Source organism: Nilaparvata lugens, chromosome 6 (genome assembly GCF_014356525.2).
Source record: "Nilaparvata lugens isolate BPH chromosome 6, ASM1435652v1, whole genome shotgun sequence".
In the NCBI taxonomy this organism is placed as follows: domain Eukaryota; kingdom Metazoa; phylum Arthropoda; class Insecta; order Hemiptera; family Delphacidae; genus Nilaparvata; species Nilaparvata lugens.
Window position 1 is genome coordinate 19,943,306 of NC_052509.1, and position 19,753 is coordinate 19,963,058.

General features: G+C 33.3%; 1 protein-coding gene across 1 annotated transcript in view; it reads right to left on the reverse strand.

Moving 5' to 3' along the window:
- LOC111052781 (PP2C-like domain-containing protein CG9801) overlaps positions 1 to 19,753 on the reverse strand; it is a 44,199-nt gene that overhangs the window by 7,039 nt on the left and 17,407 nt on the right. The window contains exons 4-7 of the mRNA XM_039431382.1: positions 13,538 to 13,841; positions 10,983 to 11,257; positions 2,676 to 2,877; positions 594 to 782 (exon numbers count right to left, since the gene is read on the reverse strand). Of these exons, the coding sequence (XP_039287316.1) occupies positions 594 to 782; positions 2,676 to 2,877; positions 10,983 to 11,257; positions 13,538 to 13,841 (970 nt within the window). The remainder of the gene's footprint in view (positions 1 to 593; positions 783 to 2,675; positions 2,878 to 10,982; positions 11,258 to 13,537; positions 13,842 to 19,753) is intronic.

A 19,753-nucleotide genomic window follows, 5' to 3' on the forward strand; every position in this document is an offset into this window, starting at 1 on the left:
GTAACTTGGAGATAGAAAATAAGTAAGAATAATAATCAACCTTACTCTCAATACAATATCATGAAGTAAGAAGCAAACATTCAAGCTATTATCTTACTTTGATTATATTTAAACTGAATATATTATGACTCACACTGGCACACAAGAAATCTTCCTTTTGCCTCACCTACAGTACTCGTGGGACTATAATAATAATAACTATAAACCATAGTTACTGTTGTAGTATAATCAAATCTTTATTTCATAATTATTATCACTTATGTTATAAAAAAGGATATTAATGGCTAATGATATAATGTTTAATGTCATTTTTAATAAAATAAATCACCTGTATTGTTCTTATGTACGTGCTTTAGTTTAGTGCAGTAGTATTTATTATTGTGTTAAGATTTTTGTTTTTGGCGAATAAAAATAAATTCTTTCATTCAAATAATACCAGTAATTAGATGGATCCCAGAATAAGAATAGAAAAGTATTAGCTTGTATATGTATCATGCAACAGGTAGCGCTACCGTCCTCATTCATTAACATGCCATTGAACTTTTTATTCTTGTATGTTACTATTGTAGGGTTGGTATAAGTTTGAAATTGACCTGTGAACTTGCCGACGACGGGATCGAGGTTGTCGGAGACGCCGTCTGAGGTGAGGAAGACGATGTCGCCCGGCTCGACCTCTGTCATGGAGCAGGTCAGGTTGCCCAACTCGGGGTTCAGGCCGTCCACCGGCCCCAGGGCACCCAGGGCGTCTCGCATGTCCCGCATCCGGTTCAGGTCATGCGAACCTGAACAAAACACAACAATACATAAGGAATCGTATAAAAACATGCCACAAATGGAAACAACGTCAATGTAAGTTCAGAATACTGACAATTAGTGCCCTTGGGCATAATTAGTACCCTTTGCACAGTGCCAGTTTTAACGATAATATTCATTTTTAACTGGATTGAAAACATATAAAATCGTTGTTATAATGTGGTTCATTTTGAGTTTGGAGAGACTTTCACACTACATTCGAGAAAACGCTCATTAGTGCAACAGTTTTCACATGTTTGTATCATACTCGGGTGTTTTTATAATACTCGGGTGTTTTCAAAGACACAGCGATTGCGATTGTGGTACAGATCTAGGGGAAGCGTAGTGCTCAAAACCAGTGGTACCACAATCGTAAGAAGAATAATCGCTACCACAGCGCGCAACGTCATGAGGAAGTATCAGTACCACTGCCATGCCTGCCAAAATGCATTCCGTATGCGCCGCGTTTGTGGTAGCACAGAAGGAAAATAATTGCTCCCATATCCCACATGCGATTATGGTTCGTCTGCAACCGGCCTAAGCCACCAGTTGATTCAATCAAGTTTAAGCCTTTACAATGCAAATGGCCCTCAGTATAAAAAGTATAATTAGAACGAAATTACAAAGAAATGTTATTAAAGCCTCTGAAGTAAATATTTACAACAGAGGAGATAACTATAACAAATTGATAACTGCTATCACAGATCTAACCTTAGTCTATCTACAGATCTACCACAAATCTTCTTACTTTGTCTATGCTGCTACTGCATTAACATTTATAAAATTTTCAATACAATACAATATTTGCTGTGTGTGGAAGTCTTCAGAAATAATGCATTTGAATCACAATAATTGAATTTCAATTTGAAAGTGCTTTTATTATTATTTGATATGATATAAATTTGTTATAATATTTGAATTAATTGAATTTCAATTATTATAAAACAATCTAAATATGTATTTATTGCGGATGATGCCCACACGAGCTTTTTGCTTGTGCTTGAGTAATGGGAAGTGAGAGGGTGAAATATGAGATAATCGAACGTCCTTGCCTATTCGATGGGATTCGGTAGGATTCGAACCCGCGACCAGGTAGCACTAGCAGACTGAAGGGTGCAACGCCTTAGTCAACTTGGCTATCCTGGCCGACCGAATATTAAAAAATACAAAGTATGATAATTTTTCAAATTTTATGAACATTGCAAAACTAAAATAGCAAACGGCTAATTATAGTTAATTATCAAAATGATATTCATTGACGCTGAATGAATCGACGCAACTTCAACATAATTTCATTGCATAACATATATTCGAGTTGTATATTAAAAACTTTAGTTTAAGTGTACCTTCTTTGATAAATTAGAAATTCAAATATTTTTCAACTAGTTATCTCCATAACTCGCACTGTTCTAGGAGAAAGTTTGACTAACATCTACAATAACAACTTGACAACAAAATTGAAGGTTTTATTAGAAATGTTCGAAAGCACTGGTATGTCACGACCCTATCATGGCCGGTGGACTGTCTCAGCCACTTGTACACCAAGACGTTTCTAAAACTTACAGCGTTCACATGAGACATAAAATTCAGACTAGAGCAAGAGTTAGTCAAAACATTTCATTTTAGATGAAACATATTTGACATTAAAAAAATATTATAAAATATATTTTCTGTAAAAGAGTTTAATATATTTTTACATTTACAAGTATGATGATTTTTCAAATTTTATGAACTTGTTAAAAATATCAAGCGGGTAATCAAAATAATATTCATTGACGCTGAATGAATCGACGCAACTCCACCATCATTTCATTGCATAACTGATGAGGTTGAAAATTGATTCAGACTGATATAATATTTTGAAATGTTATTGTTGAACTGACCTTGAGTTATTTCTCTGACACCATGCCGAGGACTGTAGACATAAGCGAGACTATCGCCGACATTGCAGGCGCAAGCAACGTAACGGTCGGGAGTGGCTAGAGGTAGAACTATGACAGCAGTCAGAGTGGTCAGCAAGCCTTCCTCTTGCAGAATAAGGTTATGTGCCGCATGGAACGATCTTAGCAGAGCCACAAACACTTCCTGCAAAACCAATCAATGGTTGATAAATTGAGATGAAAAAATATTATATTAAAAATAAACAAAGTTGATTGAAGGAATAATACTTTAGATTTAGAAGCATTTACTTAATTTTGATCACACTATAAGAGTTGACTTCAATTGATGAAGCAGCATCATTAAACAAACATCAAATTCATTTTATACAATTCCAAGTTTGAAGGTTGTTCGTAACACTTTTTTTATTATTTAAATTGGATAATCTTTTTCAATATCATTTTTAAGATCATTATAAGAGTGAGAAAAAGTGGCAACTGAAATTTTTAAGTGGTTTAATAAGCGAGTTATGGGTTGTTGAAGTGCTAACTTTCCAGATTCCGTTTTCTTTCCAGATCATAAACAGTTTCAACTATATTATTCTCTTAAAAATTCAAAAAATGAATTTTTCCAAACTAAAACATTCTATTCCCCATTTTTTTCATGAATAAAAAAGTAACATTTTTTGTAAATTCGATAACTTGTTTATTTTGGCAATCGCGAAAAAAACGCATATTTTATTTATATACACCGTGATTCAAAAAGAATACCACAACTTTGAAAATCTGTATTTAATCAAGGAAACATAATATAAACTTGGGTTATAAATCAAAATGAAGAGTATTGAAATAAGTTTTTCCCCACTAGAAAACAAGTTTACAAATGTTCAATGTGACCCCCTCCAGACACTCGAGTGATGTCAATACGATACTCGAACTCGTTGCACACCCTCAGTAGCATATCGGGCGTAACAGTTTGTATAGCTGCTGTTATTTCTTGTTTGAGCTTCTCAATGTTAGCTGGTAGAGGCGGTCGATACACCTTACCTTTAACGTACCCCCATAGAAAAAAATCGCAGGGGGTGAGGTCAGAGCTTCTTGGAGGCCAGTGATGAAGTGCTCTGTCTCGAGCTGCTGGGCGGCCGATCCATTGCCTCGGATAGTTTTCATTCAAATAGGCACGGACAGATGAGTGCCAATGATGATCCATCCTGCTGGATGGAATATGAATTCACGTGCTTCTTCTTTGAGTTTAGGGAACAGCCAAGTCTCCGCCATCTCTAGATAGGTTAGTCCATTGACAGTTGCTACTGAGGTTGCTAGTCCGATATGCTACTGAGGGTGTGGAACGAGTTCGAGTATCGTATTGATATCACTCGAGTGTCTGGAGGGGGTCACATTGAACATTTGTGAACTTGTTTTCTAGTGGGGAAAAACTCATTTTAATACTCTTCATTTTTATTTATAACCCATATTTCTATTATGTTTCCTTGATTAAATACAGATTTTCAAAGTTGTCAAAGTTGTGGTATTCTTTTTGAATCAAGGTGCATTTATTCATTTTATTTAAACGTATTTAAACCACTTAAAAATTTTAGATGCCACTTTTTCTCACTCTTTTAAGGACCTTAAGTTTAAAATTTCAAGTCAATCGGTTAATTAGGAATGGAGTTATCGTGTTCACAGACATACACACATACACACACACACATACACACACACACACACATACACACACACAGACCAACACCCAAAAATCATGTTTTTGGACTCAGGGGGACTTGAAACGTATAGAAAACTTGAAATCAGGGTACCTTAATTTTTTTTGGAAAGCAATACTTTCCTTACCTATGGTAATAGGGCAAGGAAAGTAAAAAATTAAGGTGTGTGTGTGTATGTGTGTGTGTGTATGTCTGTGAACACGATAACTCCATTCCTAATCAACCGATTGACTTGAAATTTTAAACTTAACGTCCTTATACCATGAGGACCCGACAATAAAAAATTCAATAAAATTCAATTCAAGATGGCGGAAAAAATGGCGGATAATTACTAAAAAACCATGTTTTTCACGGTTTTCTCGAAAACGGCTCTAACGATTTTCTTCAAATTTATACCATGGATAGCTATTTATAAGCCCTATCAACTGACATGAGTCTCATTTCTGGGAAAATTGCAGGAGCTCCGTAATATTTTTGTGAAAAATGGCGGATAATCACTAAAAAACCATGTTATTCACGGTTTTCTCGAAAACGGCTCTAACGATTTCCTTCAAATTTATACCCTAGATAGCTATTTATAAGCCCTATCAACTGACATGAGTCTCATTTCTGGGAAAATTGCAGAAGCTCCGTAATATTTTTGTGAAAAATGGCGGATAATTACTAAAAAACCATGTTATTCACGGTTTTCTCGAAAACGGCTGGCTCTAACGATTTTCTTCAAATTTATACCCTAGATAGCTATTTATAAGCTCTATCAACTGACTTGAGTCTCATTTCTGGGAAAATTGCAGGAAGTCCGTAATATTCTTGAGAAAAATGGCGAATAATCACTAAAAAACCATGTTTTTCACGGTTTTCTCGAAAACGGCTCTAACGATTTTCTTCAAATTTTTACCATGGATAGCTATTTATAAGCCCTATCAACTGACATGAGTCTCATTTCTTGGAAAATTGCAGGAGCTCCGTAATATTCTTGAGAAAAATGGCGGATAATCGCAAAATAAAAACATGTTTTTCACGATTTTCTCAAAAATGACTTGACCGATTTTTTTTCAAATTCATACCCTGTATAGTTATATATCAGCTCTATAAACTAGCATGAGTTTCCTTCCTGAGAAACTAACAGGGGGTCCACCCCATTCTTGAGAAATTTACTTTGTAACCTCCTTCTCGTGCTTGAGGTAGGTGGGTAGAGCAGTTTATTCAAAAGAACACACACGTCGATATTTTATTTGTAGAACAGCTGTTTTGACAACTTTTAAAAAATCCTTAAATTTCATAATTCAAACAAAGGAAAATGTACTCTGAAAACAATAACAATAGTATAATCGTAGTTTTAATAAAATTATTAAGCCGCCAATCGGCATAATGTTATTCCCCTAGATTATCCTCGTTTAAGAATGAGGCTTATAGATCAATGAGCAAGGAAAGTAGTGTGAGTGTACCACACCAGATTTTTTCTTGTTTGAGCTTCTCAATGTTAGCTGGTAGAGGCGGTCGATACACCTTACCTTTAACGTACCCCCATAGAAAAAAATCGCAGGGGGTGAGGTCAGAGCTTCTTGGAGGCCAGTGATGAAGTGCTCTGTCTCGAGTTGCTGGGCGGCCGATCCATTGCCTCGGATAGTTTTCATTCAAATAGGCACGGACAGATGAGTGCCAATGATGATCCATCCTGCTGGATGGAATATGAATTCACGTGCTTCTTCTTCGAGTTTAGGGAACAGCCAAGTCTCCGCCATCTCTAGATAGGTTAGTCCATTGACAGCTGCTACTGTGGTTGCTAGTCCGATATGCCACTGAGGGTGTGCAACGGGTTCGAGTATCTTATTGATATCACTCGAGTGTCTGCAGGGGGTCACATTGAACATTTGTGAACTTGTTTCTAGTGGGGGAAAACTTATTTTAATACTCTTCATTTTGATTTATAACCCAAATTTCTATAATGTTTCCTTGATTAAATACAGATTTTCAAAGTTGTGGTATTCTTTTTGAATCACGGTGTATTTATTTTATTTAAACGCATTTAAACCACTTAAAAATTTCAGTTGCCACTTTTTCTCACTCTTATAATGATCTCAACAATTATATTGAGAAAGATTATCCAATTTAAATAAAAATAAAAAGGTGTACCGAACAGCCTTAAATGGAATGAGACAATATACAAACATTTTATAGCAAACATGAAAAAAAATATCAAGTGCATTCCTTATTGGGGTAAGCCTTCATGTAGGAAACACATGCGAACTCAAGGCTAAAGTACATCGATCAATTAAATCAGGCTTCAGTATTCAGGCTAAGTACAAAATAGTATATTTCGCACCTAGGGCCGAAAATGAGATATTTCCGGCTCGAAATCGGTTTTTAAGTCCGAGGCCATAGGCCGAGGACTAGAAAAGATTGAGAGCCGGAAATACATTTTTGCCCATGGTGCGAACGCTATTTTTCGCCACACCAAAAAAAAACTTCCCAATATATAAGAAATAAAAAATAAATAAAATTCAAACAGCCTATTTTGATAGTTTGAATCTTGGTTATGACAACTTTCACTGTCAATAATTTCAATATTACTAATTAATAATTACAATAGTGACAATATTTTTATACTATTAATATTTCGAATAATTGTTTGAATTTTTATAGCTCGCGCTTTGCGCCTGGTGCAATATCTCATGGATAGATGGACGAATAGAATTTTCATTACTATTTTGAAATAATGTGATTAAAAAATCAATATAATTGCATATTTCACAGTTTTGTCTCAAAATATATCTAAAAAATTGATTGAAATTTAAATTACGGTAACTAATATAAAAAATAGCTAATAAAAGTCGAAATTCATCGACAAAAAAAAATTTCACTGACCGAGGTTCGAACCTAGATCATGTTTGTAATTCACTGCCGAGGTTCGAACCTAGATCATGTTTGTAATTCACTGAGCTTTGAGTTCTGATGTCTTACGCCTTTACGCTCTCGGCCATTGCATATTTTTAATCGAAGAGGCCTGTAAGTCAGGTAACGTATGTAGGCTACTATAATTCTATAATATAGTGTAGCCTATAGCGGCAAACTTGAAGTCGGTTTGCCGGCATTTTCACAACAAAATATTGCTCTGAAAATAGTTAAATCATAGAGAAAACATTCGAAGATTCAATCTTGAGTGGGCCTAATGTTTTCTCTATATGGTTTGATATTGAAGAAAAATTATCTAAAAGTTTTAATAATGAATTACGGAAAAATTACTAGGAATTTTTCAGTCAAGGCTGAGTTTCACCAGTAGGCTTACCTTAAACTTTAGATCTCTGCTGTATTTTCCTATTATTATTGTTGATTGTATTGCATTAAGAAGTGGAATTCGATAATAAAAAAGAAACAATTATTACTCTACCTCACTTTTAAATATTGATACAATTATTGTACTTTGATTTCAAATTCGATTCTTCACTTTTAAAGACTTGCGATACTTACCTTTGTGACAATGGACAATGCAGCCAACATTATATTGTTGAGGCTATGGAGATATCATCGTATTCTATTGTTTGATATCAAGAACGCAATAATAAATATTAAATTATGAAACAGTAATTCATAAAATATATTATAGACATGATACCGCGATTCACGATACATAATTATATAGATTATTACAGTCGTTATGAGATTATCTCTATGATTTTTGTGAGATCGGACACGATCAGCTGTTATTCAAGGTCATTTTACAGCCCTAGGGCCGTAACGTTTTACCGGCCTGGTCGGAAAACAATCACTTTCGGCCTCCATATGACGCACGTAAACCAGCTCATTACATCCAAGTGTGGCGAAAAATATTTTTCGCCACACTTGGATGTAATGAGCTGGTTTTCGTGCGTCATATGGAGGCCGAAAATGATTGTTTTCTGACCAGGCCGGTAAAATTTTTACGGCCCTAGGGCTGTAAAATAACCTTGAAGTCAGCTGATTCTGATTTGATGTGAACGTGTTTACAAAATAGTTTATGAAACGGAATCAGTTTATGCTTCTAGAATTGAATAAAGTATTTTGCAATAATATACTATCATTTTATTTGGATGAATGAAATACAAATAAGATATTATAAACTATTCAAATTCAATTTTTAGAGTATAATAGAATCTAACCTCAAACCTCATAGTACTTCGTTTATCACGAAACATGGTGAATAATTTTGGAACTACTTGGGCAATATCCATGGTGCTGAACGTTTTTACAAATAATTTATGAAACGGAATCAGTTTATGCTTCTAGGATTGAATAAAGTATTCTGCAATAATGTACTATCATTTTATTTGGATGAATGAAATACAGATAAGATATATATTACAAACTATCCAAATTTGATTTTCAGAGTAGGATAGAACTTCTAACCTAAACTTCTCAAGTCGATGACAACAAGCATTGTTGACGTTGACATTCAGATTGGCCAAATTTCAAGTGTGCTAAAACAGCTGATCAAAAAACTTTTCATTATTTGTGTTTATTATTCAAATAATTAAAACATTTATAATAATATCATCTTATTGTCATATGAAAGAATAAAAAAGTATAAACTCAACCTCCCACATAATTGAACATAATCTTTTGAGTTATTTAGACAAATCAGAATAAAAAATAAAAATACTTGGACAATTTCCTGATATTCAGACTACCTCAGATTTGCTAGAGCTATGACCTTCCACTTTTGCTTCCGGAAGTGCTTAATGAACAATAAATTATTCTCATATATATATTGTATATTTTTCTGTGTGGCGAAAAATAGCGTTCGCACCACGGGCAATAGTTATTTGTGCAACTAGTGCGCAAAGTGTCAGTTTGCTGCACCGAAAGAAACGTTTACGCCCGAGCCGTAGGCGAGGGCGGAATGGTTTCTTGAGTGAAGCAGAGGAACTTTGCGCACGTATTTCACATTTAGTTTTTCCTACAGTTACCATTGAATATGAAAAGTGGGTAATTATGGGTAAAATTGCCTGAAATACATCAAATGTTTTTCTGTGTAATTTTATTATTGATAAAAACCTTAATCCTAAAATCCTAAAGTCCTCGTTGTCCTTGGTTATAATATAATTATAATGAATAATAATTAGCGCGTTGTGCTTCGTTGCACCTCTGCTCACTATAGCAGCCACAGCAGTCACTGTTACCAACTTCATTTTGATTTTGCTGCACTGTTGCTCCATATAACCTACTAAGTATTTTGCGTTGCCATGTTGCAAATCTGGAGTGCAGAAAAATTTTTCCCGCACTAGAGCGGAAAAATGATTCTTTGCGTTCTGTAATCAGTGCAGCAATGGCCACTTTTCAACGTAACTGTAGGAAAAAAATGTTTTTCCGGCTCTCAATCTTTTCTAATCCTCGGCCTACGGCCTCGGACTTGAAAATCGATTTCGAGCCGGAAAAGTCTCATTTTCGACCCTAGGTGCGAAATATACTATAGTCTTCAGAATACCAGATGAAGGCGACGTCTGAAAAATCTCTATAGTTCTCAATACCCAGACATGAAACAAGTGCACCGGACCCCACCCGACACTTGCATCCTAATCTAATCTACGCACTATAACAAATTACAAAACGCACTTATTATATCAAATTAACGAGAATTGAATCCTCTACAACCCAACGTCCAAAACTCAATTTCTCTATGCATTGTTGTTGAGTAATAACCCCTGAAAGTGCCAAAGGTTGGAAGAAAAACTGTATTTTCAAAAATTTTACACTTTTAAAAGTGAATATCTTGAAAACTAAAGGAGATATCAGATATCACAAAACTCTACTAAACGAAACTTGTAGGAAATTTATCTAGCTTCATTTTTGTTCAGTTAGTCATGTCGCTGAAATGCATTGTTTCCAAGATACATGCTTATAACCCAGAAATGAGAAAACCAAACTTTTAAACCACCCTCATCCCTAAAGCACAAGAGGTAGGGATGAGGGCTTTTGATATGTTTACCTTCTAACTAGTCCAAACAAAGCTGCGAAGTCGAATATTGTGTTCCAAACGTTTCCTCCAAATTTCCCTCTCAATTGATCTATTGTTGTTAAACTGTAGATTTTACACTCAACACTCAAACTTTTAGGTTAATTTGTAAGCTTCAATTTTGTTTTCTAATCAAATTTCCGGAAGACGCATATTGTTCAAGATATGTGCAAAAAAAAACAAAATATGGTGCTTTCAAACCACCCCCACCCCCTTAGCACAGGGGGTAGTAGTGACGACTTTTGATAAGTTTACTTTTACTATCCTTAAAAGAGCTGCGGGGTCAAAAATTGTGTTCCAAACTTTTCCCTCTATAATCTTTTGTTGACTGGACTACTGAATACTTAAAACTGTTGAATATGTACAAAATGATTGTGAAAATGTGAATATACTGTACAAAAACTGATAGATATATGAAAATGACTTTACAGTTGAAACATGTTGTGAAGAAAAAAAATGTATGTTATGAAGGGTACTTTAATTTTTAAATTTTATGTGAATTCAAGTGGTAGATATTATATATTACTATAATATATAATGTTATTATCTATCAATATTGTTAGATATTATTATAGATGATAAGATGAAAAGCAGACTGACAGTGGTAGTAGTGATGGGCCAGGAGAATATGGCGTGGTTGAGGTAGTCGACACAGCCGTGTACGGCAGCGCGGGCGGCCAGACAGGCCTTGCTGCCCCAGTTGACGCCGTCGGCCAGGCAAAGGACGGCCGAGTTGCGGCGAGCCACCACCGCGAAGCAGTCGGCGATCGGCGAGCCGGCCGTCACTCCGGTCGCGGGGTGGCGCTCGTACAGTGACGTCGATCGGCCGTAGGCGACAGCCGACCCTGCTGCCAACCAGTCGCTCGCACCCGCCACTGCACACAACCACATCACAAATTCTAATTTATTTATTTGACATGAAAGTAATTACATACAAATTGATAAAATAAATATTCTCATTTACAATATGACACTACCATAATCAGTATTTATACTCTATTCAACATGATAAAAACAATATAAAAACTTATAGTACCCTTTATTAAAAAAACTTTAATTTTTTAATTTAAGTTTTTTTAACTTAGAATTATTCATTAAATTTTAAAGTTTTTTTTAATAAAGGGTACTATAATTTTTTATATTGTTTTTATTAATTTGAACAAAAGTAGCCCAAATAAATGAAGTGTAACTATTCAACATTTACCTTTTTGTGGAGAAAGTTTCTTATTTCAATTCTCACTCCATTTTTTTAATAAATAGAACGTCGTCATGGAAATAAAATATTTAATCAAGTTATTCCAGCATTTACATTGTATTCAACATTTTACGTTTTCTTGATAAAAATGTATCTTATTTTAATTTTTCACTTTATTTTTTTAATGAATAGACGAAAATAACTGGTAAACGTAAATTTTGTGGCTGACCATGAAATACTTGAATGAATGACAAGTCTTCCAAATTCTATGTTCGAAAGGTCTCTTTATCGAGACACTATGTTCCAACTCTTTTAATGAGTTTTTATTTATGATTTTTAATCAGATGTTATAATTTTTCTAACGTTGCTGATGACCTTATAACTTTCATATAATATTTTTATATTATTTAAATTGTGAATCGTTAACAAAAAGTAGATCATTGGTTGCGTTTAAAGCCACTGATCAATTCCATCGTGTTTTTTTTTTTTAGTTCAGTAAAAAACATGATCTCAGAGTGAACCACAGAATGGAAAGTCGGCTAGTATCCTGACGCCCTATCCTAAAGAAAAGGTAGCATTGTAATATATAGTGAGGTCCACGTTATAATGACAGTGGATAAAGATAGGAGAATAAAGTTGCCTATTCTCTGCCTCAATTAATTATATATCTACATAGTCAAAAACATAATTGGCATTGTTGTGAAGCTAGAAAAGGATAGTACTACCTGCTTTTTCGAATGAAGAAGCAGGGTAGAATACGAGGGTAGAACACCAAAGTTAATCAAATACTGTCATTATAACGTGGACCTCACTATAGCGGTAGTTTTAATTTCTAACAATATGGTGCAGTCACGTGTCGTGGTCTAGGTGCACTCAAGTCTTGGTTAGATTGATACTTTCCACTCTGTATGTACTCTGTGGCTGAACGGTGGCTCATGAGTCATGACTGACAGATGTTTCCTCTGCTGCTCATATTTGTAAACAAAACTAGAACCTAACCTATTTAATTGTATAATCAATTAAAATGGAAAACCATCAAGTGATTGGAAATGTTTTAAATGCTTTGTAAGATATTTTGAATGTTATTGAATTTTTGTAATTAGGAATTTATTTGCTCCCAAATACATTATTATAATGGAGCTAATTATTTGTAAACAACCTCGTATTCAGTAATGTCTGTTTACGTTCAGGTACTCTACGTTCTTTTCAATCGGTAGAAAAGTACAATAAGCTGATCAGTGAACGAACCGGATTTGACATAATTTTTGTCTTATCAATTAGACCAAAGAGGTATAGACCCACAATGCCTATGCCTCCTTCCCAATGCTAGCTCTTACTTGAAATTAAAAGCTGCCATTAAGGTATTTTAACGTGAAATATTATCTAATATAAATATTTGTAATATTGTAGATTACAAAAATCTTCAAGGTCTTTGTTATGTAAAAATCTTCAAGGTCTTTGTTATGTAAAAATATTCAAGGTCTTTGTTATTTAAAAATCTTCCAGGTTGTCTCCTCAATGGCCGATTTCAATTCCAAGTACAGTAGCGCTGCATGTGAGTGTATGCATCGTTCAACGACCAAAACGTGCTTCGTTCAGAGCCACGATGACTGACCGGTCTCACCGTTTACAACAGGTCTCTGAGTGAGGAACTATCACTATGTGTGACGTTACCAACTAGAGTACAGGACAATAATGCTAATTATGAAAAGATTCAAAAACAAAATACTAAATTTTCAATTTAAGATTAGAGACTTTTTAGCATAAATTCTAAAATATCTAGAAGAAATATTGGAGTTCTACGTGTTGCAACAATTCAATATTTGAGGAAGCTTAAATGATGTTTCCTGTTTTCTTGAAATTTTAGTTACAATTTCAGTCTGAATAAGCAAATAAACATACCAGTACTCTTCTCTCATTTTATATAATATTTATCCAATAAATAAATGAATAGTTTTACCATCCTGATGGAATCTATCACTAGCGTTCGGCACACTCTCGGATTTCTGTATAGGATTGAGAGTTGACACAGAGTTATCAGTGGGTGTTAATTGAGCGGAGATATGTGTCATCGACGTGGTAATGGTTGGCGCATTTTCATTGATGTCAGGCGCAGCCGAGTCGACTGCATACTCTGGCGGAGGTGGTATCACCTTAGTGTCTGGCTTCGAGTCACCGATATCAGCGACACTTGTTTCTGAAATAAAAAATGAAGGAATAAAAAGAATCATACTATTTTTTCCAGAATAATAACTAGATTGAAACTGTGCGTAGCAAATTGTCAAATGATTTGAATTTATTAACAAATTAAATTGACTTCTATCAAAACTTTCAACTATTAAAAGATTGTAATAATCATTAAATAATTTTACACATTTTAACCTTAAGAATTGCATTTAATGATGATGTTTAAAATACAATAAAATTTGTTTTATAAAATAAATATTTATGATTGGTTATCAATCTTGTTTGAAAACCAGTGCTAATTTACCTTGTTTACACAGTGTTCAATCTAGATATATTAATAAAAATACTACATAATAAAATAAAACACTTATTGACATGGGCTACTTTTAAATTAATAAAACAGAATAAATCTTATAGCACCCTTTATTTTTAAAAAACTTTAAAATAGTTGATCAACTAGTTTCGGTTTACACCATCTTCAGGTTATAAACTATTGTTCAACTATTTTAAAGTTTTTTAAAAATAAAGGGTGCTATAAGATTTATTTTGTTTTATTATGCCGTGCAACCAATTTTTCCTTAAATCGGTTGGAATAGCATTTAACACCTATTAACCTAAGGATAGTTGTCGGCTCCAATGTAATAGATTCTTGATAAATTATGAATGGATCTATTGCCTATGAATGAGAAATCCAGTTTTCAGAGCAAATGAACTTATAATCTTCAGATGAATTTATACAAATACACAAAGAACTATATCTTATAAGCCTAATTTTTTAGAGTAACTACGAACTAAAATACTTATCTAGTTTACAGTTGAAAAACAGTGGCTATTGGCTTGAATACACAAATAGCAAATTACGAACAAAATAGAACACTAAAATTTGTTTAAAACTCAATTTAAAACATTAATAAACGAAAATGATTCAGAGCAAAATTTTACAACAACACACGTAGCCAGCCATTTTTCTAGAGAAGAAGAACAGGAAAAACCTAAGTTACAAGTCACAAAGCCAACGCCTTGTTCGGTATAGATTTTACAGACACGTCACCAAAAAATTATAACTTACAAGTTTAGAATTCACATTCTACATCTGTTCTCAATAAAACTTTATTTTGAAACTGTTATTTTAAACTTTCATATATATTCTCTATTTAAATAAACTATTTATTCTGTTTCTCAGCCCCGGTGACACCATGGAACAATGCAACAATCATTTACGATAAAAAATTCTCCGTCGAAAAGTTTGTCCGTCTATTGATGACTCTGATATTTACTATAAAGTTCCATAGATCTCGAATTGAAGATTCGATTTCAATGTGAGAAAAAAAATTTAATATTACAAATACCCCCCTCTTGACATAAAAAAATTTTACTGTTTGAAAATTTAAAGAAAAAAAATTACATTGACCCTAATGAAAATTGTTGAAATTTAAATTTGAGAACAGTAACAATTTTTTCTAGAAAAACATTACATGGCATCCAATAATATTGAAAATTATTATAAAAATTCATCAATAGCGTTTGTTATATGTTTCCAAACAATATTTCAAAATATAGAATATCAATATTACTTTTGATTTAGCTTATAATTTAAAGGAAAATATCTCAACAGAAAGTTTAATATGTAAAGAATAGTTTTTTGAAATTGCACATAAATTTAATAGATAGAAAAATTTAATTTTTATTGCATAAAAAAAATTTAGTATGTTGAATAAAAAATTTATTATTATTATTATATATTTTTATTTTTAAATGAATTGATGAATTGTTACATTTAATTTTCACACAAAACCTCAACAAATCAAAAAATGTTCATTTCTTTCACTATTGACGCGGTTGATTTTATTCGATGCACATTTTGGAAAACAGTCCGTTAAGGCACTCAGTATGATTTTCAGTTAAGTGTGACTCCAATGTGATGACGTTAGTGTTGGGCTGATCTGAATGCATGTAGTGTTGGGCTGATACTTGTAGTCGACTGATGCATATCAAACTCGATACAGGTGACATCTCAGCATTGCCTCATGCTTGTAGTAGACGGCTGCATACCAAACTCGATGCAGGTGACATCTCAGTTAGCATTGCCTCATGCTTGTAGTAGACGGCTGCATTCCAAACTCGATACAGAGTCACGTAAATTTTGTATCATATTTGTAATTATACAATGTACATTTCAGGCTTGAAATGACAATGTAATTCGTTTTTTGGAAAAGAGATAGACGCTGCATACAGGATTAATTTAGGTGAGGATTAATTTAGGTAAGGTTTGGTTTTTTGATATTTTCGGCTTTCAAGGTTTAGAGTTCTGCATACAGAATAATTTAGGAGAGGATTTTTGAATCAATTCTTTCATGATACTGTGACTGTTCTTCTGAATTCAAAGTTGCAAATGTGAACATGGATGACAATTACCTCCAGGTAATGTAGTAGTGTTGACGTTTGAGATACAAAGTCAGCAATAAGCGTTGGCATTGTTATTGGCGTATGCTTTGGTGTCGGCACAGGCATTTGCGCAGGCATTGGCGTAGATATTGGCGGTGGAATCAGCATTGGCGCAGGCATTGGCGTAGCTATTGGCATTGGCGCAGGCATCGGCGTTGATTTTGGCATTGGCATCAGCATTGGCGCAGATTTTGGCATCAGCATTGGCGCAGGCATCGGCGTAGATATTGGCATTGGCGCAGTTATTGGTGTTGACATTGGCGTAGGCGTTGATTTTGGCATTGGCATTGGCGCAGACATTGGCGTAGTTATTGGCGTAGATATTAGTGTAGATATTGGCGTAGTTATTGGCGTTGACATTGGCGTAGTTATTAGTGTAGGCATCAGCGTAGATTTAGGCGTAGTTATTGGCGTAGACATTGGTGTAGTTATGTCACACTAGTTCGAAAATCACCCAAATGTTCTTAACACTCTTCATGGCGTTCACTTGTTGCTGATTTCGAGATTCACATGATAACTATTTCAATGTTAATGTCTGTGCTGTACCTGTTATCTTAAAATGCTTATAAACTAAGAAGAAAATCTTGATTAGGCTATCAATACAATCTAATACACATGAAAATTATTTTTAAGTATATATAAAAATGAAATTTGTTAACATCCTATTATACAGTCAGCAATACATAAATTGTGAAATATGGAGATATCAATTATAAATTTTCACTATAAAAAAAATTTCATTTCCATCTATTCACTGTTCAATATCAAAATTTAATCCATTCTTCAAAATAGAAATAGAATTTCATAACACCCTGTATCATTATCAAAATTGTAAAAAACATCAGATCATCACAACAAAATTAATTTCAATATATATTCAATAATTTCAGACAATTGATCTTCTATTCACAATCATTCATAATATATCTGCATTTCATTACCATTTAATATAACATTTCATTTATAGCATATAGCAAGTTCATTTCACATTTATGATTTATCATTCAGGGTTTCAAAATTATTTAGTTTTAATTTTGTGTTCAAAATTTGTATAAAAAGCAAATTATTTAATATTGTTAATCATCGTTTGTTGAATACTATAGTTTATTTCGACTTTTCAATGTTCTGAACACAAGCTACATTTCATGACAAAACTTTACTATCAATCATTAAACAAGAAACCATTCAAAACATCAATAATATTTTGCTTCAAAGGCAAACAATATTCATAAGTAATCTGCATCTATGGCAATCAACATTATTAATCATTATTTTTGCATCTACGGCAATCAACATAAGTAATCAACACAAAAAATATTATCTCATTACTGCCTCTCTAAGTCATAACCTCTGTTATTCCTTCTTTAGGCAATAATGGGTTTCCATCTCAAAAAACAATCACATACCAGCAAAATTCTAATCAACAAACCCCACTAAAAATTCTACATACACTCCAGCATCCATTTCAAACGATAATCAATCATATCAAAATTTATAGAACAAACAGTTTTAAAATTTAAAAAAAATATATTACAAAACACTTTAGAAAAATTTTAGCCTTTAACTCATTTCAATTTATAATATAACACAACGTTTTTATTTAATGAAAACATTATTATTCAAGCTAACTTTCATTAATACATCACATATATATGGCTACAGAATTCATTAATACTTTCAAATTTTGAAGTTTATTTATTATAACAAAAATAATTTATAATTTAAAGACTGTATAATAAGTACAAACATTTCAAGATTATAATACAAAGACGATCAAGATGAATAATGGGTAAATAAGTTCCCTAAAAAATACAAAAAAGAGAAAAAGAAAACTGGGTAAATAAATTCCCTAAAACAATACAAAGAAGAGAAAGATTAATTAGAGCCTATCCTACATGTCAGTACTGAACTTTCATGAGGAAGTATATTTAATAAAATATACTACTATGGAATTTTGTAAATTCCAAGTATGACTCTAATTTGTTATAATTGTGAGCTATCACTCCCACAAAAACAACTGGTGAAGGAAAAAATGTTGACTATTGTGACTGGGTGGATAGTTCCTAGATGTCTGTAAGGCAATGTGATAGCAGACTCTAGTATCGGACCACAAAAACAAAAGTATGCAAAAGGTTTTACAAACATTTGATGTTGCAGTCTTAAGGTTTTTATATCGCAAACAAGTAGGTCAGATAATCGAGTCCAGCCGTATGTGGTTCACGCCCACACCTCTAAAAGAATCACACCTACTTGTCTACCAAAAATCCAAAGTATTGGACAGCAAAGAAAAAATAAAATGCAAAATGGGTTAAAAGCCCAGAAGAAAACTATAACCTAATTACATATGGCTTATGGCACAATATGCAATGAAAGATGAGAACATGGGACATAATTGCTCTGAAAAACCTAATTACCTAATATGATACCTAAAAAAAAAATAGACATGATTAAATATGTAATACATGATGAAAAAATATACCGCAAGCAAACAATTATTACACAGCAATGGATAGATTTTAGAAAAGTTAAGTTTTATCAACAATTTAAAGATTAGGAAAATAAGCTACTATTTTAACTTCTAATATTATTTCAGAAGAATACTAATTTAAATGACTATGGACAAGATTGGTTAAGATATGCATCATACAAGAAATTTACTGAACATTACACAAAGACAGGAAAGAATCGAAAATTGAAAAGATTAAGGGCCAAGAAAAATAGGCTACAGGAAGAAAAAGACACAATTATGGACTCTTACCATACACTGTGTAGCGATTATGCTATTCTGAATCCCGGCATAACACAGGATTCCTAATCATTGTGTGCTGGGAATACCCTTTCATCATGTGATTCACAGTCATCATCTTGTAAATAAGCAACTTGAAACAACCTTTCAATCAAGTTATTCCAGCATTTACAATGTATTCAACATTTTACATTTTCTTGGTATAAGAGTTTCTTATTTCAATTTGTCACTCCATTTTTGTAATGCATAGAACGTCAAGTCATGGGAAAAATGTTCAATCAAGTTATTCCAGCATTTACACAACAGTTTACGTTTTCTTGATGAAAATGTATCTTATTTTAATTTTTCACTTTATTTTTTTAACGAATAGACGAAAATAACTGGTAAACGTAAATTTTGTGGCTGACCATGAAATACTTGAATGAATGACAAGTCTTCCAAACTCTATGTTCGGAAGGTCTCTTTCTCGAGACACTATGTTCCAACTCTTTTAATGAAGTTTTATTAATAATTTTTTAATCAGATGTTATAATTTTTCTAACGTTGCTGATGACCGTATAACTTTCATATTATAATAGTTTTATATTATTTAAATTGTGAATCGTTAACAAAAAAGTAGATCATTGGTTGCGTTCAAAGCCACTGATCCATTCCATCGTGTTTTTTTTAGTTCAGAAAAAACCTGATCACAGAGTGAACCACAGAATGGAAAGTCGGCTAGTATCCTGATGCCAAAATCCGCCATCTTGAAAGAAAGGGTAGCAATGTAATATATAGTGAGGTCCACGTTATAATGAC